Source organism: Doryrhamphus excisus, linkage group LG11 (assembly GCF_037039965.1).
Source record: "Doryrhamphus excisus strain RoL-2023G ecotype Guam linkage group LG11, RoL_Dexc_Guam_v1.1, whole genome shotgun sequence".
In the NCBI taxonomy this organism is placed as follows: Eukaryota; Metazoa; Chordata; class Actinopteri; order Syngnathiformes; family Syngnathidae; genus Doryrhamphus; species Doryrhamphus excisus.
The window spans coordinates 18,043,495-18,057,798 of NC_136367.1; the positions used below are offsets into that span (position 1 = coordinate 18,043,495).

Sequence of the window (14,304 nt, forward strand, 5' to 3'; positions counted from 1 at the left end):
ACTTTTAGCAATCAGGGTTTTATGCTGCCGATTCCCATACCGATCATCCATGGGTGATCCGATCCTGATCACGTGGATTAACTGTTGCTTTTTCTATGTATTTATGATGAGTCGCAAATAGTATTAAACATTCTGCTGCTTCCGAGCAGCGTTGCCGTGGGGGTGGAGCTCTAAAAGAAAAGGTGTGTTTATATTTTACTCTTTATTAGTAGAATGAAGTAGATTAGCTTCAAATTCTTCAGGTACGCCTACTGTATTGCTATGTTCTAAGTTGCTATATTTACATATACTCACCAGAAGAGGGTGCTACACACAACCATACCGAGTCATGTTAACAAAATAAACTTATTCTCTGTTCAATTGAATTCATTTAAAAAATTCTTAATTGCCAAAGTGTGATGGGAGAATATTGTTATTTATATTTATGAAATGCTGCCAATTATATACATGTAGACCACAAAGTCAGGACTTAGGGATGCTCTGAACGCTCACTTTCAGAGAGTTTTTTCTAACACCGACTCCCTGTGACATCACACTGAGCCGGACTTCCTTATATGGGTGTATTTAATTGTATTAGTTTCACTTTTATTTAAGTCCTTTTGTTTTAATTTATTTATTTTATTTTTTTTACATTTAAGTAATTTGTATTTTATTTATGATTTAATTCAATTTTGTAATTTTTATATTTATTTTTTACAATTTAATTCATTTTATTTGTATTATTTTTTTAAAAAATTTCAAGTTATATTAATTTGATTTATTATTTCCCTCCCTTTTATTTTTATTGTTATTATTTATTCCTTCCTGTCCTTTTTATTTAATCCAAACCAAGCAAATGCATTTGTTACTTTAAAATCATATTTTGAAACATGAATACACATAATGACATGTCCAAAGTTGATTTTGTGAAGAAAAAGCAAAAGAACGTGAAAAACTCTTGACTAGCATTTTTGAAGTTGATTCTTAAAAACAGCATCAAGAAATGAAAGGATGAGTTCCCAGGCCTTCCATCTTAAAGTGCATTACTGCCCTCTGCCGGTGCAGCACACATACTGCACCCTGGCCTCTCCAAAGTAGTAGCATCATCCTGGTTGAACTGTACTTCTACAAATGTACTGCTGCTCATACCTAGCAACTTAGTCATAGTATCACATGGAAATAAACAAAACACTACTGCTTGGATACTAGGAAGATTTCCTGAAGTTTCAGTAGTGTGTCATCACGTTCATGCTTGGAATAGTCACGCTGATACTTAAAAAATAGTCATTTGACGCCATTAAAGACAGGTGACGCGTGTCCTAACATGTCGATGATGTCACCGCCATGCAATGCACACGCTGACAGCAGCCACCTGGAAGATATTACATCACAGCACAGTGACGCTGTCAGTGGAAGGACTTGCTCAGGAAGTGTGCAAGAAGGCGTCGCCGTCAGCGGGCACGCCTTTCCACGCCTCCTGGCAAGAAGGAGCCCAACGGAAGACATAAAAGTCAGTTACCTGTGGCCATGGGAAAAGTAAACAAGCAGCGGCGGGTATCGCTTTACAGACATGCCATGGATAACGATTTCCCTCCTCGTAGCTCTCCTTGTGCTTATTCTCATCAACAGCCGCCGTACAAGGTAAGTCTTTTTTACCACCGCACATATTTTTATGATTTAGCTTGGAAAGGGTGGCTTTTACCCACACACATGCATTTACTATACATATTTTGTGTATAGAATTTCCAAAATGATGTAAGGTGTGGCATGAGATGGAACCCATGTGCCACCGGTGGCACTTGTGCCACAGTTTGAGAACCCATGGCGCCAAAGGATGCAAGGGTGCCGCTTTGCATGGGTAACCCTGACATCTGAATAACAATTAAACACTTCTGCGCGGCGATCCAGTGGTTAGCGCACAGGCCCAATAGCTAGGAGACCCGAGTTCGATTCCACCCTTGGGCATTTCTGTGTGGAGTTTGCATGTGGGTTTTTTCCAGGGACTCGGTTTCCTCCCATATTCCAAAAACATGGTAGGTTAATTGGCGACTCTAAATTGTCCATAGGTATGAATGTGAGTGCGAAGATAGGCTGGGATAGGCTCCAGCACCCCCGCGACCCCTTGTGAGGATAAGCGGTAAAAAATGAATGAATTAATGTATTTAAGTAGGCTGCGCGGCGGTAGTGTGTTTAGCGTGCAGGTCACATAGCTAGGAGACCCAAGTTCGATTCCACCCTCGGGCATTTCTGTGTGGAGTTTGCATGTGGGTTTTTTCCGGAGACTCGGTTTCCTACCACATTCCAAAAACATGCCAGGTTAATTGGCGACTCCAAATTGTCCATAGGTATGAATGTGAGTGTGAATGGTTGTTTGTCTATATGTGCCCTGTGATTGGCTGGCCACCAGTCTAGTCCTCTCGCCCAAAGACAGCCTAATAATTTAATATGTATTATATATAATGTACTAGAGATAGTCAATATCTGGAAAGATACTTTTTGACCTGAAAAAAAACCTTTCCGTGCTGAAAGCCCTCGACCTTTAACCTCAGCCATCTACACCTTCGGTCAGATATCATTAAAAATCCATGAAGAACAAACGTCCTCCCTATCCCGACAAGGAGCGACGATGTTCAAACGCTGCAATGCGACTTTTGTAACCGCTTTGCTGACTCCCTTCTCACACTAATCATTTCTTTTTCTATCTTTTCATATCACAGAAGAAAAAATGAGCCGCCTTTGGACAAAGGAGTGATTCCATGGCTGGGCCACGCTTTGGCGTTCCGTAAAGACGCAGCAACCTTTTTGTCCAAAATGAAAGAGAAACACGGAGATGTTTTTACCGTAAGTTGGACGTGTCATCATGTGGGTGTCGTGTTTCATAGCACGGGTGTCTAAATGTTTTACTATGGAGAGCTACATAGCCCGTATAGCAACCCCCTAAAATGTCATTTTATGATTTTTTTTACTGTTTCTTTTGGTTGTTATCTTTTTAATAATAAATAATAATAAATGCATAAATGAAATAGAATACCAAAATAAAAGTACCTCAGTGACTGATCAGGAGTCGTGGTTGAGGATGTTCATTCTTCGTTCGAATCCGTTGTTGTTTATCAGGTGTGTCTTGCCGGCCATTACGTGACGGTCCTGTTGGATCCCAACTCTATGGACGCGGTACTGAATGACAAGGTCCACCTGGACTTCAGGCGTCACAGGCAACAGCTGATGATGAGGGTGTTCGGTCTGCAGCTGCCCGGCGTGGAGTCCACCACCGAGAGGACCTTCATGAAACGGTAAGTTATGGATTTGGAACATGGAAGAATGTTCGAATGATTCCACTCTTGGCCTTCAATGTAGACACTTTCAAGGGGCGGGCCTGTCCCAGCTGGGTCGCTCCATGAACGCTCACCTTCGGGAGCTGATCTTGCATCATCAGTGCAGCCAATCAGAGTGGAGGCAAGATGGCCTCTTCAACCTTTGTTACAGCCTCCTGTTCAGGTAAGGACATGCAAATAATAATAGCGGAGATGGAGGAGATGCTGACTGGTGGTGTTGCCGTGCAGAGCCGGCTACCTCACACTCTTTGAGAGCAGGGAGGACGTCGGGGACGTCTACAGAGAATTCCGCAAGTTTGACCACCTTCTCTCCAAAATGGCTCGCTGTTCGCTCAAAGGAGGTGAGTCGCTTCCTTCAAAGTGAGATCCGGTTTCATTTTGCACGATTTAATACCCAACATGTGACAGGGGAGAACGAGACGGCCCTCTCGTCACGGCGGCGACTTTGGGAGCTGCTGTCTCGGAAGCAGCACGACGGGTCACCCGAGCGGAGCTCCTGGCAGGGCAGCTACCAGCGCTTCCTCCAGGAGGAGGGGGTGGATGACGAGACGCGGAGGAGAGCTCTGCTGATGCAGCTGTGGGCCACACAGGTCAGTGTTTCACTCGTCACCTCCCGAGACCATGCTAGGCTCCCATCTCTGGGAACAATCTGGCGGAAAGTCTTTTCTCTGGGCTCCCAGGGGACCAGGAAAAGACCATAAAGGCAAGATTTCAGGATGGAAGACCTAGAGCAGGGATGGGGAGACAACTTCAATAACCATCTTGGAAAATCCTCTCAGAGGAATAAACTCCATACCTGATAATCGTGCATGTATCCTCTCAATTACATAAGTCAGGGGCATCCAAAGTGCGGACCAGGGGCCACCCTTGGCACGTTCTAAAAATATAACTTAACAAGAAAAAAAAAACAGTAGCAATAATTTATTGAAAATATTACAAGAAAAAACTTATATATAAATATTGTAATTTTATGAGAATAACATTGTAGTATTATGTCCAAAAATAAAGTAATTTTCGTAAAAAAATTTTTTTTATAAATTAAAAAAAATTCATTAAAAAAACGACACACATTTACAGCAACACACACAACCTGGAATCTGTTATTGCAGCTGCTATATTGGGTAATATGGGTGTAAAGGTGACTATAGGGGTGCTATTCCATGTCCAGAGGGCTCTAATAATGTTAGGAACTGTTTAGAAGGTTGTAAACGGGTTTTTTGTAATTTTCTGAGAATAATATTGTAGTATTATGTCCAAAAATAATGTAATTTTAGTAAAAAAAAAAATATAAATAAAAAAAAAATCATCAAAAAAACCGACACACATTTACAGCAATGCACACAACCTGGAGTCTGTTATTGCAACTACTATATTGGATAATATGGGTGTAAAGGTGACTATAGGGGTGCTATTCCATGTCCAGAGGGCTCTAATAATGTTAGGGACTGTTTAGAAGGTTGTAAACGGGTTTTGTATGCTCTACACTAAAAACTATAAACCTATTTATGCTAAAATATTTCTTTATTAATAAGGAATCCTACTTTGCGGAAATTCACTTATCATGGAGATAGATTAAAGGCGATAAAGAAGGGATAAAGTCAGTCAGCCAGCATCTCTCCACCACATTTTTGTCATTATAACACAAGTTGTGGTCCCATTTGACCTGAAATTGTTGCGTTTAAGTGCAGCAAACATGCCAAGTGTGATGTAATAATTCTTCTGTGTGGTCCTCCGTAGCAGATAATGACTCACCTCAAAGATAGTTTAAAATGCCGCTGCTCTTGTTGACAAAAAACATTCTCAGTGTGTGATAGTGTGTATTTTTGGTGACGTGTGTAGCTGCCAGTCTTGGAGATAAGATTCTTCTCCTTCCATAAGAACATATGTAAATCACATTGCAGAACATCTAAACACTCCACACCCTGACACTGAACTACATGCTGCTTACCAAACCACAAAGCCAAGCAGGTTCCTGGACGCCGTTAATGCAAGAACATGCTCGGACATGTGCAGCACTCTTATACTTGTGTGGTGTGGAACATTTCATAAATGGAATAATATTCATGCATGCATGGGACGACTACACCAGCAGACAGGTGCCCCAAACACATGCAACGGGCCCCAGGTTTTAGTGCAATGGCTGACTGTGTATAGTGTATACACTGTATATAGTGTATATACTGTATAGTGCAGTCTCTTACCAGGAGGGGGCGGTAGTAAGCTAGGAGCTAAGAAACATCTCCACCCAAAGATGCTTCTCAGCATGCAGCAGCAGTGCGCAACCTGAGGAAAGCCTCCAAGGTGGCTCACCTGATACAGGAGCTCTCGGATACGCCGTAGATTAAGAAAATACCATCCATGAGTCCGTCGGCTCGTCCATCAGTCCTCGCTGTGTGAGTGCTGCATGGAGCACATCCGTACACTCTGTGATGGAAAGTGGAGCATCCCTGCAGGGAGGAGAGGGATTAGCTGTAAAGGTGTTGGAACGGGGGCACCTGCAGCCTGATGCAGAGGTTGTAGTGTATATATATATGTGTGTGTATATGTGTGTATATACGATCAATGCTCATGATTTATTGCTTGCTTTCTTTCCTTTTGGGGGCAAGCAACCTCACACACACTCAAAAATCACTGGCATCTTTTATTATTAAAGAAATAAATGATTTAGGAACACGAGTTTTCATCGTCGTGGTTAATAATTTACAGTGCAGAAAACATGACAAGGCTTCTCTTAACTTTGTGAGAAAAAGGACCACTAGAGTAGACACCTGCTCCACCACCACAACGTTTGGACGTTGAACTAAAAGTCCATGGAAAACCCAAAAGGCCCAAAAGTAGGACAAGAGTCCAGAAAATAAAAATAAAAACCCTCCGGGACCTCTTGGGGTTTCTTGTGGACCGGCAGCCAGAGGTGTGCGGACCTCACTAGTCCAGGACAAACCTAAATATAGACTTCATGTGACCCCATTTTGGATCCAGATTCACAGTCTGGGAAAGTGGGGCACTGTTGTTGACAACATGCATTTTATATGAAATACAGAGCAATGCTCTACTTCTTTGAAAAGAGTGCTAACTAACGTCAGGATACGTTTTTTCCCACACATAAACTAGTCTATCCCAGCTGTCTTGTGGCGAGAGGCGGGGTACACCCTGGACTGGTGGCCAGCCAATCACAGGGCACATATAGACAAACAACCATTCACACTCACATTCATACCTATGGACAACCCACCGCGACCCTCGTGAGGAAAAGCGGAAGAAAATGAATGAATAAACTAGTCAACGAACTAGCAGCGAATCAGGATGGGAGCTTAATGTCAGCTGACTGATGCAGTGTATTCCTGCCGACTCTCCCTAACCTTTCCCTTCTCCAGCAGGTAGACTTTGTGAGTGTATTTTATATTCAATAATACAGAGTAAAGGGTTTTGTTATAAAAGGGGTGTGGTTTTCTGTGTAGGAGGTATCCCTGCCGACTCTCACTGTCCTTTCCCTGCTTTGTGAGGCAGTAGAGCGTTCAAGAGTGAAAAAAAATGTCATTGCACACAGACTTAATTGTTGTGTTTGATGCATACGTGTTGTAATTTACCCCTCAGTGGTGAACATCTCAGTCAAACTTCCAGCAGCGTATCTCCTCGCACGTTGATGAAGGACACGGGGACAATGTGTGATGCAGCTGGGGAGCGTGCTGGCCATTTGGCCCGGCTGTCAGTGCAGAGATGCGCCTGAGTAGAAAAGAACAGCTCTCTTAACCCTGAGCTATTACTGTCTGACAGGATCAGGTGTCTCTCCCCGAGACGCTTTACAGCCGTGGAGCATCATTCTCTGGATGCTCCTCACATCAGCTTGCGGTGAAAAGCAATCACAGACCCTTCATTAAGCACACCGTGTCCAATTCCGCCTTAAAAGACACACAGAGCAACATTGCAGGTGTACCTAATGAAACATACACTATGTGTATGTTTGGGCGTAAATAATGTAAATAAGTCAGCTGTTTTTGTCCCTGCTATTCAGTGTAACGGCGGACCAGCTGCCTTTTGGCTCCTCGGCTTCCTGCTCACTCACCCTCAGGCCATGGAGGCGCTTCAATCAGAGTTGAGAGGTCTGACCCGGGAGGACGGCTCCCCCCGGCATCCCACCGCAATGGAGACGCACAGCACGCCAGTGTTCGGTACGCACCATCCGTCCACCTGCACGGACAAAGCAACTTCACAATAAAACAACATCTCTATCCGTCCCGCAGACAGCGTTCTGAAGGAAACCCTGCGCCTCACCGCCGCTGCCATGATCACCAGAGAGGTCACGCATGACAAAATTCTACACATGTCCAATGGGCGGGACTACCACCTTAGACGGGGGGACAAAGTGTGTCTCTTCCCCTTCCTGAGCCCACAGATGGACCCGGAGATACACCAAGAACCACAGGTAGGCCTACTTAACATTATTGCTAGACATGCACCAAATCTGCCAATAGTTATCAATATGGTAACAATAACTTTTAGAGAGGGATGAGCCACCTACTGTGGCCCAGCAAGGTGCACTGTACTCGGGCACACGCTCCGAGCAGCCAGTGTGACACCATGGAGGTCTCTGGCAAACCTTGTACACTTTTGAAATGATGCAGCGTCATAATTGTCCATACAGTATTACACTATTGGAAATGATATTAATAATAATAATAATAATACATTTTATTTGTATAGCGCTTTTCAGAGTACTCAAGACGCTTGAGTACAGAGTAAACAGAGTAAACAATGAATTGAACGATGAAATACCTAAAAACAAGGCGGGTTGCATGGCGGTGAAGTGGTTAGCATGCAGGCCTCACAGCTAGGATTCAGGGTTCAATTCCAACCTCAGCCATCTCTGTGTGGAGTTTGCATGTTCTTGCATGTTCCAAAAACATGCTAGGTTAATTGGCGACTCCAAATTGTCCATAGGTATGGATGTGAGTGTGAATGGTTGTTTGTCTGTGATTGGCTGGCCACCAGTCCAGGGTGTACCCCGCCTCTTGCCCGAAGGCAGCTGGGATAGGCTCCAGCACCCCATGCGACCCTTGTGAGGATAAGCGGTAGAAAATGAATGAATGTATGAATAAAAACAAGGCTAAAAACCTTATATATAATATATTTTATATATATAATATATTATATATTACATATATATATAATTATATATTATTATATTATATTTTCTAATAAAGCCATTTGTAGTAATATCATTAAATCAACATTCAATATAACAGTAAATAAATAATACTAATAAAAATAAAGGGGAAATATGAATGTTATACTGGATACATTTTGTTACAATATGAATATGAAAAATCTATTTTTACAATATGAACTGAAGTGTATATTCAATTATAAAATGTTAAAACCAAAAGTTAATACTATAGTACAACTAATAATGGAGTATATCCATATATCATGGGTATATTAATGGGTATTAATGACTGTATCGCCATCATCCAGATGATCATCTATTCACTGAGTGGCACGTCGCTCCACTGCCTCACAGCGATACACGCATGCCAGCTCCACTTAGTGTCGCTTACCAACCACGATGTCTTCTTTGTGACAGATATTTAAGTATGACCGCTTCCTAAACGAAGACTTGACGGCCAAGGATCATTTCTACAAGGACGGCAGAAGGCTGAAGTACGTCACCATGCCCTGGGGCGCTGGCAGCAACGCGTGCGTGGGGAAAGACTTTGCCGTCACAGCCATTAAAAAGTCAGTGTCTTAAGATCGCTATCTCTCGTGTGGCATAATGTGTTGTTGAAATGATGCGCTCAAAGCGTCAAAGCTGCATTGGCTGCAGTTTCAGATGGAATCCATGCTATAGTCTGATTTGTGGTGACATGGTGGCCGCTTGCTTTCAATAGCCTGTAATTAGTGAAAAAGGTCAAGTGACACAATGTGGCACGGCACACATTGACCAAGAAGGTCAGGAGGTGCCACAAGGACACAAACATAGCATAAAACTCACCGTGGGAGTGAGTGGGTGGAAATTACACGGACAAAAGGAAAACAACAAACACTCAGGTGAAAAGATGAGATCCATGCCTATAATCCAGCAGTACCGTCATTCCATGCAGCAGATGTACAGATGTCAGTAATTCCATTAGTATTGCAATACTCATACAATTTCTACTATATTTCTATTTACACTCATCTGCACTGTGTGTGAATGCTAGCGGCCCCGCCTCCACACACAGAGACAAAGAGACTGTATGACTGACAAAAGGGCTCACTCCGTTCATGCCGTTGTTCTATTGCAGTGATTCCCACAGTGTGGGCCGTGGTGGTACTGCAGGTGGGTCATGAGAGGTCGATTCATTCAAAAATACGATTCATTTTTGCAAATATTATTTTTTTAATTATTTTTATTGTAAAATATGTATTATTTTTTTATTTAAAAAATATTTATAAGCTTAAGTAATAACTTATTGAGTGTTATTGACCTGTCACAATATTTTAGGAACATTATATAGTTTATGATCGGAACGTAGCTCTCCGGTCGTCATGCCAGTCTTGAATGCAGTTATGAAAAGTATGATTAATTAATTCTGTCTTGTGTGTACACCACAGATTAAAAGTTTGGGTTTCCTTTATCCCCCTGCTTTCATTTCAATCCTGAATCTTAGTAATGATAATGATAATGATAATGATAATGATAATGATAATGATAATGATAATGATAATGATAATGATAATGATAATGATAATAAAATAATAATAATTTCTTCTTAATATAAAATATAAAAATATATAAAAACAAAATTATTTTAAAAATATTATTATTATTATTATTATAAAATATAAAAATAAAATTATAAAAAATAATAATTAATATTTTTTTAGATTTTCAAGTGGGCCCTGAGTTGGTAAAGTTTGGGATCCCTGGTCTATGGAACAAACGCACCACGGTCCTGAAAGCAATGCACAGAGTGAACCTCTTCCTGCCAGACACGCAAAGTGATCAAGTGGTTGTTTATTTTGTGATTAACTCATTAATTATTAATTGTCTCAGGCCTAGTGCCCACCAGACATTTTTTTTAATGAACAAGATGTTTTAATGTGAACTTTCACAAAGCAAGATTTGAGTCTTACCCTGATTTCCCTGCAGCTTTGTGCTCCTGATGCTCACTCATGTGGACCTGCAAGTGTGCGACCCCAAAGCACAAATGCCTCCAGTCGATTCCACTCGCTACGGTTTCGGGATCCTCCAGCCGGAAGGGGATCTACTGGTCCGCTACAAACTGAAGAGGACAATTACAACTATTTAATTCATCAACAGATATTTAACTTTTATACATTTATACAGTATATATATATAGTGTACATTTATTTATTCTATCATTATTCATGTATGCAAATGTTTTGTGTCGATATCACATGGCTTCATTTCAACAACATACCTTGCCAAATTCAACCACTACAACATTATCAAGAATAAATGAGAAAAAGAAAACACTGGAAATGTATTCTCACTCTACACCTGCACAGCAGATAAATAAATAAAAAGGTGCCACCACTGAAGCGATAGAACAGGATCAAGAAGGCCACCATGTGCTTCCTCACTTCCCTCCTGCATATCAAACCCAACGACTCACTCAACTCGAAGCTTGTTCACCCCTAAAACATAATCCTGAGATGCTAATTCAGCAATGTTCTTTATGTAATGGAAAGACCAACCAATTTATTTGGGCCCGGTCACCATTGTATCCTTCCCCTAGACCATGCTGTTGAACAATCTTTGCTGTCATGTCATTTGACAGTTGTTTTGAAGCTAGCGTGTTTCTACTCTTCAGAGAAGATGCAACTTGCAATTGTCCACCTTAAGTACTACTCACTGTGTTTGGTACAGATGTTCCTGCTACTTGGTTATGCCGCTCCACGTACATCCACCTTCACCCTGCTGCGATGTGCGGCACTGTCTCTGGGCTTCTTTGCACAGACTCCACCAGCGGTCCCGTCTGATGTGGTAGACCTCTATTGATCTTTGTTGAAAGCCTGTTCTTGCCTTCGTGCTCTCTTTCAGTCCAGCCTTTTTCAGCCGCTTCTTCAATTCACCGGTGGTACATGCCATGCAGGGGTTTGTCTTTCCACGACGGCTCATCTGGGCTCTTTCTTAAAGGGCTTCTGCTGCCTGAGGCATTCACTTTGCAGGTCATCCGTAGGGGCCGTGTTCTTGATGGATTTTTGGAGGCTTGTTGTTTCCTTCTGGATAGTGACTGTGACGCTCACTCGTCCTATGCCTGCCTACTTGCAACCCGGATATGGAAAAGTGGAAGAAAAAGGATGGATGAATGGATAGATGATTCTTCTCGTTCTATATATTGTATATCTGGGGAAAGACTTATCTCAGTAGGGAACTCTTGCAGTTCCACAGTTCCAGTTCATGTCAATCTTGCTCATTCTCGCACCGCTCAAAGTTCATGACCATAGGTGAGGGTAGGAACGTAGATGGATCGGTAAAACGGTACAGATCGGTAAAGAGTACTGCCTTCTGGTCCACTTCTTTTTTCACCACAACGGTCTGGTAAAGCGACCGCACGACTGCAGACGCTGCACCGATTTGCCTGTCGCTCTCACGGTGATCTCACACCCAAGTTCACAGCCTGATGAGGCCATCACCACATCCAAAATTACAGTTAGAACTATTAAATCAACGATAAAACTGGTTATAAATATGTATAATGTAACACATTATAATATAATATAATATAATATAATATAATATAATATAATATAATATAATATAATATAATATAATATAATATAATATAATATAATATAATATAATATAATATAATATAATATGTATAAGTAACACATGCAACGTATGTATAAGTAAGTCAAATGAAATCACAATCATCAGCCATAAGTCAAAATAATGCCAAATAAATACTAATAGCAGGACTTGGGCATCCATTGCTCACTTATTGTGAGTCGAAAGTAAAACAAACAAGCGATTCAGCGATTTAACCAACAAAAATCAAAGCAAAATATACACATAGTACATAAACACGTTTTCTTCAACAAGTATTTGAACGTTACGTCATGTTTTTTTTGGTGTGTGCGAGTTGACGATCACAGACCTGTGGTGCGTTCAGGTGTCAGCCGGATGAGGCTCAGAAAGAGTTAACTGTGATGTGCAGGAGGAGACCGGCGCGCCGCCTGGATCTCACTGTGGGGAGACCTCCATCTCCTCCTGCTGCTGCGGTGGACTGGGCAGCACGGGTCCGGTTCCGGATGCCAATCTGTCGGTACTTGTTGATCCCCCATGGGCCGAGGCGTGGAGCGATGAATGCGGCGAAGTGACGCATGTGGTGGCCGCTGTAGATGTGTGTGACATGTCGGAGGAGGGCGGGTATGGATGGCATCAGAGCCCGGCTCCAGTAGACCAGTAACGGCGTCTTCTTCTGGATTTGGATTTACCTCCTCCTATGCTGGAGAACAAGCAAGTCAACACGGTAATGAACGATTTGTCTTATATAAGCTTATATCATCATGTTTTTTCACATTGTTGTGTACGTCCACGCTCGGCTTCTGCGGCGCCAATGTGGAGCAAAACACGCATTTGCATCCATTTTACATCATTAAACCTCATAGAGTTGCTATTGTCTTCAATGTATGCTTTATTTCCTGTTTGTGCGCGTCGTGTAATTGTTGTTATGGTCGTCACTAAGAGGGAGGATGCTTCTTTTCATTAAAAAAAATATATATATTCCACATAATATGTGCGCATTTCACTTTGAGAAAGCCTCCTTGTGAGTGTTGTGGTGTTGATGTACTGTATGTTACAGAAGGAGGCCTGATTGTGTGAAAGTTTGTGTGACAGTGATGGATGATCTCATTTATCCACCGGAAGGACTAAAACATGCTCAAATCCTTTTAAAATGTAAAAATAATAATAATAATAATAAAAAAACACCGCATTGGATACACGACAAAGTGTGTGTACGTGTGTGTTTTCATGGTTTGATTGAGTTTCAGCACTGGACAGCTCCGTGCGTCCCCACCCACGCTGCGTGACAAAGATCCACTCCAATGACACACAACAACTAGAGAGGAAATCGCAGGAACACGCAAAAAAAAAAAAAGTGTTTTCACTGCCATGCAGGAGATCAGGATGATTTTTTCATTTTCAATTCTAACATATGAAAGGGAAAAAAAGGGGGGGTGGGGCACATGAACACACATCTTTCTCCTTTTTGTGCCTTCTGAAGATACACAAACATGAAAAAAGAGGCAGGTAATTCATTCAGGTAAATGGGACACACCTATCCCACCTAGAAAGACCAAACCAAAAAGCTCCAACAAGGTTTTCTATCCATACTGTGAGTATGTAGTAACGGGTACATTTATGATAACATGTCATACTTGTAGTATTTTAGTATAACTTCCTTCCTGTTTGCATTGATTTCACAACCTAGAAAGGAACGCTACACCTAGCCTCCAAAACAATATGTAGCATAGTGGCCTGAGGCATTGGGGAGTGTGAGCTAGCAGTAGCTAGCCGTGGTGTTGCAAGGAAGTAACTTCGCTATGGTAGTAATGTAGTTCTTGGGTGTATCAATGTTCATGACAATAATAAGAACAATGTGCTTCATATGCAGCTCACATAATGGAAATGTTGTTGTTGTTTTAATAGGTGGGACAGGTGTGTCTCTTTTTATCTGTTTTTGTATCTTTAGAAGGCACAGAAAAGAGAAAGACGTGTGTTCATTCCTCCCGTAAGGATTGTGGATGATGGGCAGACATGATGTGCTGAGTAGGGTGGTGGAGCTTGGCTCCTTTTTTCCTTAGCAGCATGATGTGATGTGCCGGAGTACAGTGGCAGAACCTGGCTTCTTTTTTCCTTGGTGGTATGACGTGATGTGTCAGAGGCCAGTAGTAGAACTTGGCTTCTTTTTTCCTTCGCAGCATGATGTGATGTGCCGGAGTACAGTGGCATAACATGGCTTCTTTTTTCCTTGGTGGCATG

General features: G+C 41.9%; 2 protein-coding genes and 1 long non-coding RNA gene across 3 annotated transcripts in view; 2 read left to right on the forward strand and 1 right to left on the reverse strand.

Moving 5' to 3' along the window:
* The first annotated feature begins 1,425 nt into the window (after positions 1-1,425).
* On the forward strand, positions 1,426-10,852 carry ptgis (prostaglandin I2 (prostacyclin) synthase). Its single transcript, XM_058065550.2, has 10 exons — positions 1,426-1,620; positions 2,697-2,820; positions 3,094-3,269; positions 3,334-3,474; positions 3,540-3,652; positions 3,720-3,901; positions 7,324-7,480; positions 7,553-7,734; positions 8,893-9,044; positions 10,441-10,852. Exons 1-10 carry the CDS (start codon positions 1,550-1,552, stop codon positions 10,598-10,600), a joined length of 1,458 nt encoding a protein of 485 aa, XP_057921533.2. The 5' UTR covers positions 1,426-1,549; the 3' UTR covers positions 10,601-10,852.
* On the reverse strand, positions 6,940-12,793 carry LOC131124571 (uncharacterized). The gene is made up of 4 exons (XR_013629494.1): positions 12,416-12,793; positions 10,425-10,573; positions 7,375-7,499; positions 6,940-7,034 (listed from the first exon to the last, which is right to left on the reverse strand). It is a non-coding gene; the product is annotated as an uncharacterized LOC131124571 (long non-coding RNA).
* kcnb1 (potassium voltage-gated channel, Shab-related subfamily, member 1) overlaps positions 12,452-14,304 on the forward strand; it is a 33,280-nt gene continuing 31,427 nt past the window's right edge. The window contains exon 1 of the mRNA XM_058065539.2: positions 12,452-12,790. The gene's annotated coding sequence lies outside the window, so the exon portion shown is untranslated. The remainder of the gene's footprint in view (positions 12,791-14,304) is intronic.